This window comes from Hibiscus syriacus, unplaced genomic scaffold (genome assembly GCF_006381635.1).
Source record: "Hibiscus syriacus cultivar Baekdansim isolate YM2019G1 unplaced genomic scaffold, ASM638163v2 tig00110483_pilon, whole genome shotgun sequence".
Taxonomy (NCBI): Eukaryota; Viridiplantae; Streptophyta; class Magnoliopsida; order Malvales; family Malvaceae; genus Hibiscus; species Hibiscus syriacus.
Window position 1 is genome coordinate 1 of NW_024062759.1, and position 21,704 is coordinate 21,704.

At 35.6% G+C, this 21,704-nt stretch overlaps 2 protein-coding genes and 2 pseudogenes across 2 annotated transcripts in view; 2 read left to right on the plus strand and 2 right to left on the minus strand.

Moving 5' to 3' along the window:
* Positions 1 to 1,839: 1,839 nt before the first annotated feature.
* Positions 1,840 to 3,907, minus strand: LOC120129157 (annotated as a pseudogene).
* Positions 3,908 to 6,414: 2,507 nt separating this feature from the next.
* LOC120129274 lies at positions 6,415 to 7,368 on the plus strand. The gene is made up of 2 exons (XM_039146819.1): positions 6,415 to 6,830; positions 6,905 to 7,368. Exons 1-2 carry the CDS (start codon positions 6,536 to 6,538, stop codon positions 7,165 to 7,167), a joined length of 558 nt encoding a protein of 185 aa, XP_039002750.1. The 5' UTR covers positions 6,415 to 6,535; the 3' UTR covers positions 7,168 to 7,368.
* Positions 7,369 to 7,770: 402 nt separating this feature from the next.
* LOC120129273 lies at positions 7,771 to 11,294 on the plus strand (annotated as a pseudogene).
* A 503-nt stretch (positions 11,295 to 11,797) lies between these two features.
* Positions 11,798 to 21,704, minus strand: part of LOC120129203 (lysine-specific histone demethylase 1 homolog 2-like) — a 28,708-nt gene continuing 18,801 nt past the window's right edge. The window contains exons 3-6 of the mRNA XM_039146776.1: positions 13,646 to 13,726; positions 12,697 to 13,427; positions 12,526 to 12,543; positions 11,798 to 12,422 (exon numbers count right to left, since the gene is read on the minus strand). Of these exons, the coding sequence (XP_039002707.1) occupies positions 11,798 to 12,422; positions 12,526 to 12,543; positions 12,697 to 13,427; positions 13,646 to 13,726 (1,455 nt within the window). The remainder of the gene's footprint in view (positions 12,423 to 12,525; positions 12,544 to 12,696; positions 13,428 to 13,645; positions 13,727 to 21,704) is intronic.

A 21,704-nucleotide genomic window follows, 5' to 3' on the forward strand; every position in this document is an offset into this window, starting at 1 on the left:
AATATTCTGGCAGCTTGGATTTTTCGACGGAGGAGGGTCAGGTGTGGGGATTTCCGTCTCCAGAGTAGGATCCGTAGCCCAAATTAAAACTATGAAACAAGTCGTTGGTAGATCAAATTTGAAATTGGCCCAATTTGTCGAATTAGAAGCCTTTGCGCAATTTATTTTTGATCTCGATAAAAAATATTCAAAATCAATTGGTAAGAGGTCAACGATTACGTGAGTTGCTTAAACAATCTCAATCAGCCCCTCTTACGGTGACAGAACAAATAAGTATTATTTATACCGGAACGAATGATTATCTTGATTCATTAGAAATTGGACAGGTAAGGAAATTTTTCGTTAGATCTTCATTATCTAAAGGAATTCAGAATGAGAGTGATTAACTAATTAAACCTCCATGAATCCATTTTTTGTTCTTTGTAAAACTTCTTTAACGTATCAACTACAGTAGGGCATGAGGAGTTCTATTAGACAACCCGTGCTTTTTTCTTCTTTTTTTCACAAATGGAAAGTTTCGGATACAATTAGTATATAGGCCACATTACCATATATAACACAAAATTTTTCCACCGATTCCTTTTAGTCGAACCTCCCGGTCTGTCATTATACCCCGAGAAGTATAAAGAATTACAATCCCCATCCCGCCTAAAATTCTAGGAATTTTTTTATAGTTAGAACCTGACGGGTTCCGACCCGAACCCGACCCGATCGAGTCGGATTTTTTTAAAAAAAAAAATCGGGTTCGGGACGGATCGGGTTCTTTTAAGTGTAATATTCAGGTCGGGTTCGGGTTTAGGGTGAAAAATACCCGACCCAACCCGACCCGGAAAAAATATATAATTTTAACTTATATATTTAGGTATAATTACAATAATGCTCCTCTATATATAATTTTTTTCAATTAAGTCACTGTTTTTATTGAATAAAAATATTTTTTTTTATTTCGGGTCGGGTGGGGTTTCTAAGTCATATATATTTGAGTTAGGTCGGGTCGGGTGAAACTTTATTTTGGTCGGGTCGGGTCTCGGTGGAAGCTCCCTTATTATCGGGTCGGGTCGGGATTAGGTTTTGTGTGTAAATTTTAAGTGTGTAATTTAATATTTTAATTTTATTTTTTTATTACGATCCTATATGACACTAAAATACTAATAAAATTTTCCACATCACATAAAAATAATAATATAATAATTCACATCATCTTAGAGTTGATAAAAGAAATTCAATTTACAAAGTTGAGTGAAAATTTTTGAAAAAATTAAAAGTAGAACGAGTAAATAGGAGAGAAGATAGTTTAGTTACTAATTTTGTAATTTACCCTAAAAAAAAGCTGAAATTGCTCTATCTACAGAGTCTACAAATGTCCCCCCGGAAGATATGTATGTAAAATAACTTCTTTTTTAGGTTTTATATGACGGAAGCAAACAATCATCTGGTTGTCTCAACTCAGCGTTTTGTGAATAACCCTTGTGTCAATGATGAAAAATCATAATCCTTTCCTGTTTGTGGAGAGTTCGTCGATGAAACTGGGGAAGCCGATTGAGGTTTGCTTGATCCATTAGTTGCAGCACCAGTTGCTGTGGTAACTTTCCCCAATGCATAAAAGCTGCAAGAAAAGAATTGGCAAAAGTTAGGATCTTATGGGTGCAATGCAACATATGTTAATGCCACATATGTTCATGGAAAAGTAGAAACAAAACCAATAATAAAGAGATTAAATATGTACCTGGATGATGCAACATTTTGTTTCCCACTTGTGTCTGTCCCATATGCATTCTAAAAAGCAATTAAAACAATGATAAACTTGCTAGCTATACTTCTTTAAAGAAACTGTTGCAACTATACTCTGGAGTCTACCTGCATAAGTTTCTGCAAATCAGCCTGTGCACCAACAGACCCAGGCATTTGATAGCCAATGTTTGGCCAATTTTGAGTGGGAATGCTTGTGCTGGTGGATGGAGGCTGTTGCGTATTTCCAGGAGGAGCTCTAGCTGCAGCCGTCATGAGAAGGGATTGTTGTTGTGCTAACAAGCTAGTTGTTGTTGAGGGGGAATGCTTATGGTGGTAGATGAACTGTGTTGAGTATTTCCAGGAGCGGATGCAACAGCCATGTGAAGGGAGTTTTGCTGTGCTAGCAAAGCTAGTTGTTGTTGAGCGGGTATGATTGCACCATTGGATGGTGAGTGTTGAGTATTTCCAGGAGCAGATTTAGCTGCAGCAGCCATCAGAAGGGACTGTTGATGTGCTAGCAATGCTAGTTGTTGTTGTTGATGCATTGCATAAGGCTGCACTGTATTGGACTGGAATCAATTGAAACCATGAAACAAACAAAAAAAAAATGTTTAAACGAGTAACATAGGAGAAATGTTAAGGAATAATCTTAATTAGCTCCAACAAGCAAATGATGAAGATATACCTTTTCAAAAAGGCTCATAATATCATTTTTTACATCTTTTTGTGGCTTCTCTGGGACTTGGTTGGTTGTTATTGGAGGCGAATCACTAAATAAATTCTCAACTCCAGTAGCAAACTGCCCATTGTTCTCACCAGCTCTTGGTGGATCATTTTTGTTAGTTGCAGAAGTGTCCACAGCGGCTAAAAGTTATCACATCACAAAATTAACAGCAATAATAAAATACGATCACCATCATTTTCAATATCCAGGTGGTTTGTCACTTGGCAGAAAGCATGTTAACAAGATAATGAACAAAAATTATGGGGAAATTTTAGGGCGTACACCGGAAACATGCCCAATCACTATCATCAGTGGTCGCTGCCCCAGAACCAGAAGCATTTTCACTTGGAGCATCATCAATGGACATCATGTTGAAAAGGTCAGTAGCATATTCAAATTTAGGGGGCATTACAGTGGGAGTAGTAGTTGTTGCCTCAACTGGTGTCACAACAACCGTTTCAGGCTCCCGGACAGGTGTAACCTGTTAGATCAGCACAACATTATGAAAGTTTTTTTTTTTTTGAGAATATTAAAGTAAGTAAATTACTAGGAGAAATACAACATAAGGAGAAGCAAGAAAGGAATTTCAAGACCACGGTTCTAATTCATACTATTTGTTTTCAACATTTTTGTCCGCCATTTTTCTCATATCTTTTCACTCTAACACCACTAAGCTATTTGCATAAAATAGATGAAGAAACATGAATAACTATGGTTTTCTAGAACTGTTAGAAACAATAGCATATAGCCAAAGAACTTAATACTGGATTCGGCCCCTTAGGAGGAACAGGAGACTAATTCTTCTTGCAGTAAGATTTTCGTTTCTGCTAGATGCTTCCCAGTAATTAGGGGGCAATTTGCCTTCTCATTTCCCATTGCTGTATAATAAGAGAAGCCATTGTCATATTAGTAGGCTCCACTCCATCTTAACATAAAACCAATATAAACAGAATACAGATTCATGGCTAAACATAAAAGCTTACATTGAATAAAAGCAATCTGCTCAGGGAGCCATGTGTCCAGGGTAGCAGATCGAACCTGCAGCAAGAGACAGTAAGATGCAAATTTGGACCAGGGGAACATGAGCTTGGCTTGTTACGAAGTCAAACCGCCTGTAACTTTAAAAAAATATATTCCAAACCAATCTAATCCTTTGCAGTCTTAGGCATAAGAATAAAAAAATATGTCAGATACATTTCCAAAGGCACCAAGTTTCGTTTCCAAGACAGAAGCATGGAAGTAGAGACAGTGGAAGCAATTCAATAAACCTTTTGAGTAAGAAAGAGATATGAATTTGACTCAAGAGGCAATTCAAGACCTTCCAGAATCTACATATGAGATCAAAAGATAAGAACCTGAATCCAGATAAGATAACAGGCTAACCGGTCACCCAAGTATGCAACAACCCAAATCACTCATTAAACAAGTCTATCATACCATATATGTTAACATATATGCACAAGAATTGAAAATTCAGGAGAATGTGTGTATGTATTTGTAGTTGTGTACGTATATACATACAAAGAATATGGAGAAATTTTAACACCCTCCATGACTTAATTATAGGCCTCATTCCCATATACGAAGATTGCATAAAACTTTTCCTAAGGTCCAAAAATCAACCCTTCAAAAGTTTCAAATATATGAACAAATCAATTGTGATCAGCAAACTTATCAAAGATACTATAGAGGAAATGCATAATTAGGCAAAAATTTTAATTATTTGAGGAAACCCAAGTTTAGATATCCCAAACCATAATATATATGATGCTATCTAAAATGCAATTTTAGTGATGGAATTCCATTGATCTCAATTAATGTAACAAGAATTTCATACATATAAAAGAATGTATTAAATCAGCTCATATTCTCCATTCGACATCTCATTCAAATCAAATCCCTTAAAATGAAACATAAATCAGATGACAACCATGTTAAAACCGAGTTCAGAATCGTGTTTCTGATGTAATGTATAACCCGAATGGTGTAGGTTGGCTTGTTTAGTTCTTGTTCGTCATGGGAAGTTTCGAACAATTTAAGGGAACTGACCGTGCTAATGATCAAACCATGGATGAGGCCGGGACTATTAATGCCAGACCTCAATGGAATCAAATGGGGTACGAAGGGAAGACTGCGGCGATTCATGAAGAAATGAAAAGGATGAACAGGCTTCCTGCTACCAGTTCTTATGTTACACATCGAATGCGCGTTCTTAATAAAATTCTTCAACTGTTGTCCATTCAGGTAATCAAGATCTGGTGGCTTGATTGGTTTTAGTATTGATACCCAAAAAATCTAAAGTTGAGTTGAAAAGTAAAGGAGAGGGGTTTCACGTTGTTTTGCCTTTTTGTTATGCTAGAGAACTGCTTCACAAGAAGAGTTGGAGTTGCTCTTTGATGGGTTGTCTTTATGAATGGTTTGTCATCACAAATGGTAAGCCTTTGAACTCAATCTAGTCTACGACAATAAGGTTGGTTTTTATTCTTTATGTTTTAAGATGATTAGTGCAAGCTTACGTAGAATTTGAGGTGGGATTCGATTAAGCTATGGGTTAATCTGCATATGGTACTTCTCCATTCTCATTACATCTTATCATGCATTGCCTCGCAACATTTTTGTAAGCCACCGTTTAATTCACATAGGGTAATGCTTATTACACAACACATCATAATTTGTTCAAAAGTTATATATTAATCCGCATAGGGTAGTGCTTATTACGTATTGTAGTGCACCATAACTTAACCTGCAATTAATATTGCCAATAGATCAGCGAATTATAGGAAACTAGTTCTCATGCCAATGGATGTTGTATGCATTTTGCTGCGGATATCGCTCTCTGAAACTGTTAATATTGCAGGCTGATTAACATCATGCCAAAATGTTAAACAAGGATCTGTTGGGCGAAAACCTCTATCTGAATGTCTTGCACTGCGTAAAAGGTATCTCATAGTCTAATGTATAATGAATTGCAGATATGTCTTGTAAACCATCTGATCACATGATTAACAGTATGTTTAGTAGAAGAAAGGGCTGCATTGTCTTGTTTTAAAGTGACGATAGTGCATATGGTACGAACTAAAGAATGGGATATCTTAGTTACTTCAGAATTCGTATACAATGTTGAGTATGGAAGATTATAGGCTCTTTTATAAATCGAATTTTCTTCTTTACGCTGGACCTGGGCTCGGTTAAGAAAGGGGTTTAACCTTGCAATGACATCGGCATTTAAAAATATAGGTGAGTATTCGATCGAGTCAAGTGGAAAAAATCAAATTCTTTGAGTTTATGGATATAATCTAGTATTTAAATTTTATTTGAAAATTTCTCGAGTTGAGTTTATATGACATTTTTATAATGTTATTTTTTTAAAAGAATGGATGTTGAGGGTAAAATATTGATGGGAGGAAAGAGTTTGTAAAGAGTTATAGTTGGAGGATCAAATTAAATAAATGTAGAGGTGGGGGATTGATTTGTAAAAGTAAGAAATTTATTATTAAATCAGAGAAATTAAAGTTATATAAGTATTCTATCGTAGTTGGAATGGGAACTTATGGTTTGGTTTTAGTCAACAGTAGACTTAAAGTGGCTGAGAAATTGGAGATCAAATGGTAAAAAGGTAAAATTATTCATTTAAATATTAAAATAAAATCATTTTAATTTTAATTTTTTTCTGTTATTCGAATCTTATAAATTCGAACTTCAAATCAGAATTAAAAATTCAAATCAGATTAAAATTAAAATAAAAAATAAATAGATTTGAACAATTTGAATGATTTGACAATTAAAATAAAAAATCATCTGGTCCTAAACTTTATTTTTTCCCCTTTAAAAAAAAAAAACATCTTGAAATCTAATTAAAATGGAAATCACATAAAACCCTTACACCATGGAATAAGCAATGAAATAATTGGGAGTGGGGACTAGCAGCAAGTTGCCGAGTAATTAACACTGCTACTAGTCTAGTACCAGGAATATATATGATAAAGAAAAGCAACTTCCCTCATTGCCCCTTTTTGCCTGCTTTCTTCTTCCTATTCCTGCACAAAGACTAAAGGGAAAGTAAAGGAAAACATCAAGAAAATGGGGATATGGGACTTCATCTCTGGATCAACGGACTCTGTGAAGGGCCTTTTTCAGAGCTCGTACACTCATGGTTCTGCAGTGTTCACAAAGAGCAAGGAGGTCTCAGCTGATGCACTTCAAAAGGTTAACCATCATGGTTCCTCCGCCATCACCAAGGGCAAGGAGATCTCAGCTGATGCACTTCAAAAGGTGAATCATCACTTGTCGGATCCCCAAACCCGATCCAAAATCTCCAGGGCAGCTACTGATTTCGCCAAGAACGCCACTGTTGAGGGCCTTAAATCCATTCCTGGTAATCAACATAAATACATACCCTGTATCATTTAATTGTGAGGCATAATATATGATCCTTTACTATGTTTGCAGGTGCATATCCAACTTATAAAATTGTGTCAAAGTCCATAAGAGATGATGATAAGAAGTTAAAAAGTGAGAACGATTCCAAGAAACAGGATGAAGAGTTGAAGAAATTGCAAGCCACAGTAAGCAAACTGGAGAAAGAAGTCAATGTTCTGCGCGAGCAAGCAGCGGAACAAGCTGAAAAGAAGTCTCGAACCACGGTTGAAGTTTCTGTGAAACCCGAAGGCAAGGATCATTCGATGAAGGAATTCATCCGTAGCCATTTATAGAGGTTGACGTGGTGGAAGAATGTCAAGTATGATCCACACATGTTTGTTTAAATTACAAGACATGTTTTATGCTGTATGAACTGAGTCATGGCTGTCGATGTTTTTTAATGTAATGTCTTTTTCCAAGTGTTGGCATGAGAAAAAACCAGTGTTTCACTTTCAAGTATGATCCACACATGTTTGCCGAGAAAACAAAGTTTGATTCTAGTAAGTTGTACAACATGTTTGTTCTACTAGTTGTTTTCTATGTTTCCTTCATCGAGTTAGATGAATTCTCAAACTTGCTGGATAGCACCTCTTAAAGGTAGCTACATGAAGATATTGGGATAAAAAAAATAAGTGAGCATACTCGTATCTGAAACTCACAACCGAATCCAAATATCACCATCATTGCTCCTTTGGCTTCTCTATTTGCAATTCTTTTCCTTTTTCATGAATCGTGCATCTGACACTTGGCCTCAATGAATTTTAGTTTGCTTCATTCTCAACTTTTCTTGCAAAAGAAGTAAATCTTTTAGCAGGAATCATCATAAAACTCTACCCTTCTCCTCTCTTTCATAGTTGCAGTTTATTATCTTCACTATTTTTTTTTCCTGGTGTTCTCTACTGACAATCTGAAACATTAGCCAAGAGTAACAGGTAATTGCCATTCTTCTAAACTATTGCTTGAAAATTGATTTTTTGTTACATCTTCTAGATCAATCCGTACTCTATTTTATTCGAAGTTTTTTCTCTACATTGTTTTGATCAGGGATTCAAAAAACGGTCGTGTAACGGTATAACGGCCGTTATATCGCGGTATAGACGGCTCCCGTTATCGATATAAGCCGAAATCACACCTATAACGGCTGATATCGGCCGCAATTTAACGGGTAACGGTCGATCGCGGCTATAACGGACCGTTTTTTTCGTTAATCCCCGTTACAACACCAAACATCACCAACAATACAGCTACTTAAAAAAAATGGTATTTTTCTTTTTTTTTTACAGGCAATTCAAAGACGAAAAAACCATATTATCTCTTAGCCTTACCAACTGGGAATGAAACTTTGTGGGTGAGAATTGCGTATCAAGCTCGCTAGCCCTCTTAATGGAGGAAGAAACATCCATAACTGTAACATGCAGCAACCAAGTAAGATTTTTTGGGTATTTTTGGTAGGAATCAAGTTAGCAAGCAAAGAAAAGTTAAAAACATGAAAAAATAAAGAAGAAAATGGATGAATTTTAACAAAAAAAATCTCTATTTTTCAAAATATTTGCTCTATGTTTCTGCCTCCCCTCTCACTCACGATACAGAAAAAGGGATTTAATCATTTTTTAGTTATATTTTATGTTTTAAATAATTATTTTTTAATTTTAATGTTTTAGGTTTGGACCAAAACATGCCCAATAACAAGTTAATTAATTTTGTACTTTTAATGTTATAGGTTTGGACCAAAACAGACCTAATAAATTAATTATTTTTTGGATTTGATATTTTTTTACTTATGTTATAGGTTTTTTAAAAATGAATAATGTGTTATTTTTAATTTTATAAGTTTTAAGTTATAATATGTTGATTTTGGTAAGTGAATAATAACGAGAAATTTATTTTTATATATTTTATTTTTTTGAGTTTTGTCTATGTTGATAGTCTTATTTCTTTTAAATAATAATGTATTCACAATGTTATTATTAATTAATTATCGTATCCTATCACTTAGTTTAATATTTGATTAAACTATATTATATATATGTTATTTTCGTTTAGAAAACATTCTAAAAATCATTAAAATCATTCTTTAAAATTATAATTATTATAGTTTATAGAATAAGTTGTGAGAACTTTAAGAAAATTCACTACCGCAGTGGCCGCGATGACATCCGTTATGTCCGCAATCGCGATAAACGCGACGCGACCGAAAACGCGGCCGCGAACGCTATTTAAATCCCTGGTTCTGATTTAATTTTTCTTGAAATATTCGTGTATGATGTATATTAAGACATGGATGTGAAGATATGAACCTTTTAAGTACACGAAAAAGATCATAGAGAAAACCCATTAGAGAGATGAACATAAAGATCATAGAGAAAAACCATTAGAGAGAAATGAACATACTTACATCCGAAACTTATACTTGAATCCGAGTAACATAGTATGGTATAATGCAGAAACATGGATACAAACAGATAAGAAAGTAACTCTTGTCTCTTCGTTGTCAAATTGTTTTAAGTACTTTTTCCAGATCTGTTCAACTTAGAATCATGTTCTAAACTTTGAATATTAAAAAAAAAAACTAAATATTAGATTTGCTTTCCATTCAATTCAGGTTTCCATCAGATACATGCCAATGGCTTCTTTGTCCAACTTAGTTATTGGAACTGCAAAATTTATATTTGCTCCCATTGAAAGATGCTTGAACTTCAACAGAAGTTTAGATGAAAATATGAAGATTATGAAAAAACTGTTGAAAGAGTTGAATACTGTTAAGGAAGATAATGAACTAAGAATAAGTGCAGAGATTCATGGTGGGACAATGCAGACAGAAGAAGTGAAAATCTGGTTGGATGATATTAAGAGAATCAAAACCGAAACTGAAATCATCGAACAAAAGGCTGGAGAAAAGAAGTTTCTTTCTCGGGTGTTTCTCGGAAAACCGGTTGAGGAAAAGGTTGTGGAACTCGAGGCTTTTCTCAGGAAAGGCAAAGCATTTCTTGGTATGATAAAGTCTTTCAAGTACATAATTATTGGTGGGGGAGTTACAGCAGGATATGCAGCTAGGGAGTTCGATAGACAAGGCCTTAAGCCAGGGCAGTTAGCGATTATTTCGAAAGAGGCGGTGGCACCTTATGAACGTCCTGCTTTGAGCAAGGCGTATCTAAATCTGAATCCGAAGGAAGCTGCAAGACTGCCTGGATTCTATGCTGTGTTGGAAGTGGAGGTGACAGATTACTTCCTGATTGGTATAAAGAAAAAGGAATTCAATTGATCCTCGGAACCGAAATTGTTAAAGTAAATCTTGGTTTGAAGACTCTCATAAATGCTGCTGGAGAAATCTTTAAGTTTCAGGCATTGATAATTGCAACAGGTTCCACTGTTATAAGGTTAACAGATTTCAAGGTAGAAGGAGCTGATGCCAAGAACAAGGAGCTGATGCCAAGAACATCTTCTATCTGAGAGAACTAGAAGATGCCGATAAGCTTGTCGAAACAATTAAAAAGAAGAATAATGGAAATGTTGTGATTGTCGGAGGAGGGTTCATTGGTCTTGAAGTTGCAGCAGCTATGAGAATCAACGATTTCTCTGTCACGATGGTTTACCCTGAGCCTTGGTGCACGCCTAGGCTTTTCACCCCTTCAATAGCTGCATTCTATGAAAGTTATTACGAGAATAAAGGGATCAAAATCATCAAAGGAACAGTTGCAGTTGGCTTCAATGCTAATGCAAATGGAGAAGTTAAGGGAGTGAAGCTCAAGAATGGCAGGGTGGTCGAAGCCGACATTGTTGTCGTTGGTGTCGGAGCAAGACCCTTGACAACATTATTCAAGGGACAGCTTGAAGAAGAGAAAGGCGGGATTAAAACTGATGGATTCTTCAAAACAAGCATGCCTGGTGTATATGCAGTCGGAGATGTAGCCACTTTCCCGTTGAAACTATACAACGAAACAAGGAGAGTCGAACATGTCGACCATGCCCGGAAATCGGCTGAACAACTGTGAAGGCTATTAAGGCAAATGAAACAGGTCAAGAACTTGAAGAGTATGATTATCTTCCATACTTTTACTCTCGGTCATTTGAACTTTCATGGCAGTTCTATGGAGGCAATGTTGGTGAAACCGTGTTTTTCGGAGACAACAATCCATTATCACCGAAGCCGAAGTTTGGATCTTACTGGATCAAAGATGGAAAGGTTGTTGGAGCTTTCCTTGAAGGTGGGACTCCTGAAGAAAACAAGGCTCTTGCTAAAGTGTCAAGACTCAAATGTCCAGTTGAGAACTTGGATCAACTTAAAAAAGAAGGGCTTTTATTTGCCATCAAGTTTTAAAATGTTTATGATTTGTTTTTAATGGGACAAAATTCAAAGGTTGTCATCGTATTTTGACCCATTTGCAGTTCATGGCCTGTATTTGCATTTGCTTGTTTAATATTTGTGTTATGGATTGATTGCAATGTTTCCATAAGTTGGTTTCAATACTTCTTTATTTGTGTATATAATCCAATAGCTCATATTATCCGATAGAATCACCACAGATTCATGATCATGAACACAAAAATTAACAACATGCCTTGAATACACATTGCATCGATAAGCCATTTCATGTCGAGGAAAAAGTGCAAAAATCAAGGTGTTCAGTGATTTGAATAACATAGATATGTGAAGAAACATATATATATTGGCCCCAAAGATAAAACCTCACTCTATACAACATACAGGAATACTGAATACAACATATCTAAGTTTTAGTGTGGTGTCTGATTCTGGGAATACAATGACATCCAATCATAACCGAAAACCACCATACCTACATTATGGACCAATGGATCCCTGAATTTGCAACCAATTTGGCTAAGAAAGAATTTACGACATTTGAAATGTCAATGAAGAATAACCTGCCTAATTCGGTTTATGTACCTGCACCAGAGAGGACATTAAATTCTTTCCACTAATGGAGCACTACTATTTAGCAACGGAGCAGATATATGACACCTGCCCCCTCTACCTCTTCTTGCATTGGATATGCTAGTAACCAAGGTGTTATACGTGATTCCAACAGCATTAGCTCCCATAAGCTTTGATCCAATATTTTTTATCAGATAAACCCATTTACTTTCCTCTTCTCCAGTTACCATCTGCAGCTCATGTGCTTGTTCATGAGATAACGTCGTGTGCAGCTGTAATGGTTGATTTGATAAAGGGTCACAGCTTTTTTCCAGCACATTTCTCATATCATCTTTACAATTATCAAAAGTAATTCTCAAGAGTCCCAATGATTTAGGGTCCTCTGTTAACGGATTGAACACAAATGAGAACTTCCCACATACTAGATCAGGCCATTTTAATAGACTGGCCAAATGATCATTGTTTGGTCCAAAATTCCGCTGTGCAAATCTCCTAAAGTAATTTTGGTGACCTCTTGTAGCACAGAGAATACGTGAAGCATCCCTTAACCCACTCAAATAGGCACCATGCATGGTGGCCGGATATTGCAGTGTTGTGGCTTCACCAGCAAAAAACAACCTATTGCCTATACTTTCTGCAAGAATATCATAATCCCTGCCGGATGACTATACTTTAACATGAGAGTATGAACCATATGAAAAGGGACCATTTCCCCATCTTGTACAAATTGTTTGCATAGGGTCGGGAACATCTACACCTTTTGGACCATAAATACCTGCAAGGAAAATCAATAGATCACAACAATGCTTTTTTCCCAATGAAGATATAGAAAATGCAAAAGCAAAATCATGAAAAAAAGAGACTAATAATCTGTTGACATTTGTCACAAGCTCAAAACGTATGTAGAACCTCTAAGTTTGCTTAGAACGCGAGGGAAGGGTCTGTGTGTTCAAATGTTCGTGCAGCTTCACCAGCCACCAGGGCAATCAACACCGGACCTCCAGAAACGGTATGGTAGCTGTAGAATAAAAAGAACTCTCCACGGTTATCACTAGTTTCATTTAGACATCGAAACGTGTCTAGCTCTTCTCCCCAGAAAACATGAGGGAAAATCATGGCAACTTTATTCAGGAGCCCAAAACCCAATCTGTTAATAGCAGCTAGCTTTCTTTGAGGTAACTCCGGTTCAAATCTAATGGTCTTTCTCTTTAAGACTCCAAGAGGCACAGTGCAAAGAACCATATCTGCTTGGAATGCTTGATTACCAGCAACAACCTCAACTCCTTCAACACCATATTTAATAGCATAAACTCTTTTCCCATAGATGATGGGAACCCCATCAGATAATGCCTTTACCAATCTCCAGTTCCCTCCAGAAAGAAAACAATGGTCTCCACCCATCTCATAAGGATTATCCTGGTCCCAGTAGGCAGCTAACAAGTCAGAAAGACATCCTGAATTTGCATATTCTAAATTAGCAAGATGCCACTCCAAAAGTTGCCTCTCCTCCGGACTTCTAGCCACAGTATACAACTGTCGGACCTTTCCCAGAACTGATCCCAGAGAAATATGATTAGCAAATCCATCCATTATTTTTCTCAGTTCATTAAGTTTGTCAAGCATTTTGTTAAAGATCATTTCAATCCTGGAATCGGTTTCCTTCTCAACAGGAAACCCATCAGGTTTATATAAAGGGAATGATCTCGGACCTTATGAAGTGGAATTAAAAGTTGCCTAGCTAGAACTTCTAGAGGATTGGCATGGATGTCAGTGATTACACTACCACCAAGGTCCACAGCAGCACATTTATCCTTCTTACTTATCTTTTGAGTATAATCTCTTCCCCCAGGTCAATTTCTCCCTTCTATGACAACTACCTTGAAACCAAAATATAAAATTTGCCTTGCTACTGCCAAGCCAGCAAGTCCAGCTCCAACTATTGTTGGTAAAATAGACTGCTGCAAAACGAGACATTAACATTGACTGGAAAAATATATATTGAAAAATATATAAATAAAGAATCGATTAACCGTGTCGTGGTATTAACCACTGCCTTAGAAACGAATTCGCCCCAATGTATGTAATCGCTGCAGTAGGCGGACCGTTCTCCCAAGGTTAACACGACTATCCAAGAATTCGTACACCCGAAAACTGGAGTGAACTTGGTGGTATTTCTCTTCTCTCAACTCAAACAACAATCAAAAGTTAGGAGTATTTCAAAGCAAATGTTTGCTTGGATATCACAAAATGAATGAAATTGCTCACTATTTATATGCTAAATAGTGAGGGCAAAATGGTCATTTCCAATACTAGCGGAATAACCTAATTATATTATATTTCAAATACTAGTGGGATAACCTAACTAGCATATTTCTAATACTAGTGGTATGGCCTAATTTTGAGCATTATCAATATTCCCCCACTAATGCAAAAGAATTATTTCGTAAAGATGAGAGCAATGAAGTTAAAACACGAGAAGAGCAATAGCGAGATTAGTTTCTTAAGAACTAGTGAACATATCTGGAACTAGTACATAATGATGATGAGCAATCCTTCTCTTAGATAAGTGAAACTAGTCTTGAACTTTCTAAGATTGGGGTAAACTCATAACACACAACTAACCCCTTCATCTACCAAAGTCCTCGATGTGTCTACAAAGAATATATACAAAAAGCGTATATATGTTTACCCCTCTTTCCTTAGGATTCTAATAAGTGTACTAGAAAAACAACCCAACGTTTTTCATAGAAGGTGACTAATCCTTCTCAGTTACGTAGGTTATTTGATCAAGTTTATCTCAACATAAACCACTCAAACTAAGCTATGAAATAATTAAGAGTTTTTATAATAACTTAACCTCACAAAGAGTATGGTGACTTTCTTCAAGTTCATTAAAAATGAACCACCCAAACTCTGGGATAAGAAGTCATTAAGAATAAATATTCAACCTCATAATTCGGTGAATTCAATATGTCATTCTCATTAGGAACTCCCAAACTCTTGTGTTTGAATTCATTAAGAGTTTAATAAAACTCATCCTCTCAAGCGGTAAGTTCATCCAGTCCTTCGCGATTAGAACTACCCACTCAACTCTGGGTTCTGAACTTGTTAAGAATAGATATTCATCCAAAATAGGTAAATTCATCAAGTCTTCTCACTAGGACCACCCAAATCCTAGGCTATGAATTTATTAAGAGCAATTAAGCTCATCCTGGGCATGCACATTATTCATCATAGGCATAGGCAGTAGGAATGTGCACTATGAGTCTTTCCATGGTTTCGTTTGACCACATGGAACTTAGATAACTAAGTTGGGTATCTACCATTAATTCCTCAACCAATGGGCTTTAGACCCATCCCCCCCGACGAATCTAGGACCAAGATCTACTAGGTTCTTTTCTGACTTCACATACTCTAAAGAGAGCACTACATTCTTTATTAAGTGTCTATATGATTCATGTCTTATACGAATGTGTCGTCTCTTACCATTGTAAGCTTGGTTTTTAGCCACATATATCGCAACTTGTGAATCACACGATAAAGAAATCGGAGGATTCGGTCTTCCCCACAACGGAATATCTACTAACAAGCTTCTGAGCCACTCGACTTCTTGCCCAGCTAGGTCAAGAGCTATAAACTCTGACTCCATAGTAGAATGAGCAATACAAGTCTCCTTTGATGATTTCCACGAGATTGATGCTCCACCTAAAGTAAAAACATACTCGCTCGTAGAGCTTACCTCATCATTATCAGAAACCAGTTGGCATCACAATATCCTTTCAGTATCATAGGAAAGCCAACAAGCTCAAGTTTCCAATCCAAAGTACCCTTAAGATACTTCAATAAGCGTTTAAGAGCAATCCAGTGTTCACCACTTGGATTATGAGTATATATACTTAGTCTACTCACAACATAAGCAATATCAGGCCGAGTATAGTTCATTAAGAACATTAAGCTTTCGATTAATTTAGCATATTCAGTTTGGGAAACGCTACTTCCTTTATTCTTAAAGAGATATATGCTAGGGTCACAAGGGTTCGGACAGGGATGACATCAAAACTATCAAATTTCTTTAACACTTTCTCAAGATGGTGTGCTTGACTTAAAGAAAAACCCTTTTTAGTTTTGGTAATTTTGACTTCTAAGATTACATTGACTTCTCACAGATCCATCATCTCAAATTTAGTGGACAAGAAAAATGTTTGTTTTGTTAATGGACTCAATGTTAGAACTGAAAATCAACATGTCATTAACATACAAAACTTATGATGACGTAATCAGTATCAAACATCCTCGAATACACACAAACATCTGAACCATTCACAACAAAACCAAAACTAAGTATAGTTTTATGAAATTTCTTGTACCATTGTTCTCATATAGATCTCTTTATCTAGATCTCCATTCAAAAATATAGTCTTAACATCCATTTGATGTACTCGCAACTTATGAATGGAGTTTAGTAAAAATAATGTACGTATCATTGAGATGTTCATAACGGGAGAGTAATAATCAAAGTAGTCTAAAACAAACTTTTGAGTGAACCCATTGACAACTAGCCTTGCCTTGTACCACTGGATCAAACCATCTGGTCTCATTTTCTTTCGGAAGATTCATTTGCTACAGATTGGTTTAAATCCTCTAGGCAAGTCAACTAATTCCCAAGTATGATTAGACATTACCGATTCTAGTTCATCATTAATAGCGTTTTTCTAGAACTAGTATCGATAGATCTTATAACCTTTTTAGGATCTTCATATAATATTTAAGATATATGATCAGAAAGAGAGTCTAAATTATTTATCTCAGAAATAAAGGAAGTGATAAAATTTGGTCCAAATAGCCTTTTACTTCTTCTAGTCTCGAAATCAATTTCTTGAGAAGACCTAGCAGGAATACTAGAAGAAGTTGATAGAATATTTTTTATTTAAGTTTATGCATTTATTCTACATTTTAAGACACCCCCACATTTCTAACATTTTAGGATATCCATAAGTGTCTTGTAAAACGTGTAAACAAATACTCAATCATACTAGAGTATAGTTTGTTATGAGTTTTAGCCATAAAACTATATTTTAACAAACTCAAGTTTTGTTTACACATAATTATATTCTCAAAGTTTTGAGAAGTTCCAAATCATTAATATTAAAATGCATAAACCAATATGAAATTCTTTATGACTTTTTTCTCATTCAAAATGAATTTCGATTTTTCCTAACATCAGGAAAAATGATCTCAAGTTTAAAACAAGATATTTTAGCACAAATTCTGAAATAGATAATCTATTTTCTTTCCTCTACTTTAGGAAAATCAATTAAAGAGATTTAATAGCTACTACACACTTTTAGTAGCAATAGTGTTTATCATATTCTCTTTCATGATATTGATAATCATATATTTTATTTACTATAACTAAATTTGGTATTCCACTCAACCAAATTAATCTCTACTCTTTTAACTTCTGCACTAAGATTTAAGAGTTTTTATCTGGTCATAGTATTGGAATAGTGAGCATAGTAATGAACAATGCACCATGTAGGTTTCTATGAAAGAGAGGTGGTGCACTAGGCACGCTTAAGTACCAAGTCTTCACAGAACCAATCCTAGACGTGCACTTTCATACTCATCACACAACTTTCCAATAAATTATTTATAGATTTTCTCTTTCTTAAGGCTTCTTAAAGAATTATGCTTGATACTTTAATCATAATAGTATGTTATTAAGCATATATATTTCGGGCTTACACTACTACCTTATCCTTAGTAGTGCTACCTTAGTCTTTACTAGTGGTTTTATCTCATTTCATAGTATCCATTAAGTTTTAAAGACTATCTTAAAGGCTCATGCAATCTAATTCATGTATTTAAAAGGCATGAATTAACAAGCAACAAGTCTAAATAATCTGACCTTGCAGGTAGAATCAAAATTCCAATTAGACTTGTTCATTCTCACCATGCAAGCAAATTCATTCTTTGCATCATCATTTTGAAGAATTTTCTTGTTCAACATCATCATCTTCATGATTCTCCAAAAGTGCAACTGTTCTGTTATCTTTATAAATTTCTCAAAAGAAATTATTAGTACGACAAGAGAGTTGACATTTATTATCAACTTACTATTCAGAAACATAATAGTCTTAACCCCACATGAAAATAAATAGTTACTCATCTCCACATGAACCAAATATCATACATGCATTATCTCTCATACCGAAATGTCAATGTTCATAACATTATAGTCATGTCACATTTGATTATAGCATGCAAGTTTCAAAATTGAACGTTTAAAAAACACTAACATATATATAGTTATTAACAAATATTTATATAGATATTTAATAAATCGTTCAACCTACTATTGAAACTTGAAACATTTAGATCATATAAAGGTTATAATCAACATTCATGTATAAAATTAAATGTCATGAAACTGCCAACAGTAAATGTTTTCATGTAAATTTCATGTAAATTTTAATACACAACTTTATTGCATTTAAATTGAATTTATCATGCATAACCTTGATTCATGTTTAAATGTTTCTATGCATTAATCATTTAATGTTATAATATACAACATTTTATAACATATCTTAATGCACATTAATTTAAACGTTTCTCTCATCATTTTATTGCAATAAAGCATAAAACAAATCACTATTCTTCATGTTGTTTCTAATCCATGAATCGTTAATGCATTAATCTCATGCATTTATCACTTTTAAAACCAATGTTAAAAACAATATTTAATGGCTTTAATTGCTAACGTGCATATGTTTTAAACCTCATACATTATTATGTATTATTATAATAAAACGTATGCATTATTATGCAATAAAAACCCCACGCATTAAAAGACTTTCAATGGTTTTAACATGAAATTGAACTACCAATTAAATTGATAGTATTGTTACTATAATCAAAGTAACATACCAGACGTTTGACAGTTTTTCTTTTCATCAGAAACAAAAGCAACTCTTTTGCGGTTCCAAAAATCCCAACGAAAATTGCAATTCACGTGGAATTTGCTTGTTCAAAGTCCATATTTGCTTTGAATTTCAACTATGTTCGAGCATAGCAGCAGTATGAATTCATTTCTAAATTGTTGGTAAAATTAACTGCTGCAAGTGAGGCATTAGCATTGACTGGAAAAATATATATTGAAAAATATATAAATAAAGAATCGATTAACCGTGTCGTGGTATTAACCACTGCCTTAGAAACGAATTCGTCCCGATGTGTGTAATCGCTGCAGTAGGCAGACCGTTCCCCCGAGGTTAACACGGCTCTCCAAGAATTCGTACACCCGAAAACTGGAGTGAACTTGGTGGTATTGCTCTTCTCTCAACTTAAACAACACTCAAAAGATAGGAGTATTTCAAAGCAAATGTTTGCTTGGGATATCACAAAATGAATGAAATTGCTCACTATTTATAGGCTAAATAGTGAGGCCAAAATGGTCATTTCCAATACTATTGGAATAACCTAATTTGAGTATATTTCAAATACTAGTGGGATAACCTAATTAGCATATTTCTAATACTAGTGGTATGGCCTAATTATGAGCATTATCAACAACTATTATCACAGAAAACTCAGTTGCCTCCTCTGGAATGTAAGAGGAAAATGATGGTGAAACTCTAAAATTAATATACCCATTGTGGAAAAGGAAATCATACGCCGCAGACAACAAATGTTCATTACTCACTGTTTCTTTTATGTGTCCCTTAGTTAACCATATCTGATTGAGCTTAAAAGTTAGAGAGAGAAGGTCTTACTTTTCTCCGTCAATCCTACTTGCCGTGGCATTTCTTCGTGATGAGCTTGAAGGAGTGGTGTTCTAGTCATCCGAGAGGATCTAGCTTGTTGGAGGCAGTTCGTGGTAGCCGAGGGAAGCTCTGGCAGTGCACGTCAAAGGCTTTTCCTCCTTCCCTTAGTTCATTGCTTTCATATTTGGTTATTGGGTTGTAAGGAACGAATGAAACTTATTTTGTGCTTGTTTATTTCGAACCCCACCATGAACTAATCCTATTTGGTGGGAGTTCGCTTGGATGTCTAAGTTTATATTTTAATGAATGGTTGTTTTTCTATGCTTTAATCTATTTTGTTTATGATACTTAATGCCTTAAGGTTGTAGGAGCTACGAGAGTAGCCTTTCCTTAGGAGGTTCTTAGGGTTCGAGAGAATATCTTGGCAAAATATCCTTAGTATTCGAGAGAAATTAGGGAGGAACTACATAAACAAAGGGTTCTAGGTAATAAATAGGACTAATTCACCTTAGAGATAAGGCTAGGATTTCATTCGACTAAAAGGAGTTGTGCAAGAACGATAGGTTAGATGTTAATGCTACTGCAAAAAGGTATTGTCGAGACATATCCTGTTATCTGGACCAATAGGATCACTGCAGGGGTTTACGCCAATCGGTTTTGCCAGGGCATCTTGAATCTGTCTAGTCCCTTACTAGAGATAGCATAGGACACCTTATTAGACTCCGTCGAGCAGGCTAGGCAAAGAAGAGATACCATTCGGAGAAATAGACTTAGATTTTCCTAGTGACTCCTATCACTCACTTCCACAGTAGCTTGTCGTGTGAGAAAGCTAAAGTCCTATATATTAGAACCAGTATCTACATTTTATTTTGCCTTGACATTTCCATTTGTTTGCACGCATCATAATTTAATTTGCCACAACATATCCAATTGCTATCACACTACTACCATTCTATTTCCACATCAGTCATTCCATTTTGCCACAACATTTTCATTTATACATACTATCACTAATTTTACTTAGGCGACAAAGTAAAGTGCCTTGACAAACTTATTTGATTTCCCCAATTCCCTGTGGAGACGATACTCAACTTATCACTATATTACTTGTTTGATTGTGTATACTTGCACATATATCCACACTCATTTATAGTACTCACAAATAACGGACAAGTTTTTGGCACCATTACCGGGGAATTGGCAACTGGAAGTTAAATTGTTTTATCATAGAATTTTGATTTTGCTTGTTTATATTTCTTTTCTATAGTTTTATCTTTTATTTTTCTTATATTTTTAGGTTTTTCTCAGTATATGACCAGAAGTAATCCTGGCGAGCCATTAGAACCGATTGAACCTGAGATCGAGAGGCTTTTTAGGCAAAGAAGACTTGCTCAACGTGCAAATATGTATCAAATCGGAAATTAAGCCATTGGTCATGAGGAAGATCAGAATGTGGGGGCAATTCCAAATGCTGGGAATGCAGCCAGACCTCGCGCCATTCGTGATCACTTAAACCCGATCTTAGATGACTTAAATCCTAGAATTGTGGCACCAGAAATTCAGGCAGCCCACTTCGAGTTCAAACCTGTCATGTTCAATATGCTGAACTCCATAGGGCAATTTGGGATCATGCCAAATGAAGATGCCAGACAGCACATTCATAACTTCTTGGAGGTGTGCGATTCCTTTCGCCAACAAGGAGTGCACGAAGATGTTTTGAAACTAAAGCTATTTCCTTATTCTCTGCGTGACCGAGCAAGGGCTTGGTTGAGTGGCGTTCCAGCGAGTTCAATGGAGTCGTGGATTGTTCTGTGCAAAAATTTTTGCTGCGGTATAATCCTCCGAACATGAACACCCAACTGAGGAACGACATAGTTTCTTTTCATCAAGCTGATGACGAATCAATGTATGAATGTTGGGATCGATACAAAGGATTGCTTCACAAATGTTCGAATCATGGTTTTCAAGATTGGACACAAGTGGTGATGTTCTATAATAAAGTTAATGTGCCCACGAGGATGATGTTAGATACCTCGGCAAATGGGAAGTTACTTGAAAAATCACCAGCAGAGGCATTTGACATTCTAGATAGGATTACCAACAACGATTACCAATTTCCATCAACAAGGCTTAGACTTGGGTGCAAATCAAATGGAGCTTTCGAGCTAGA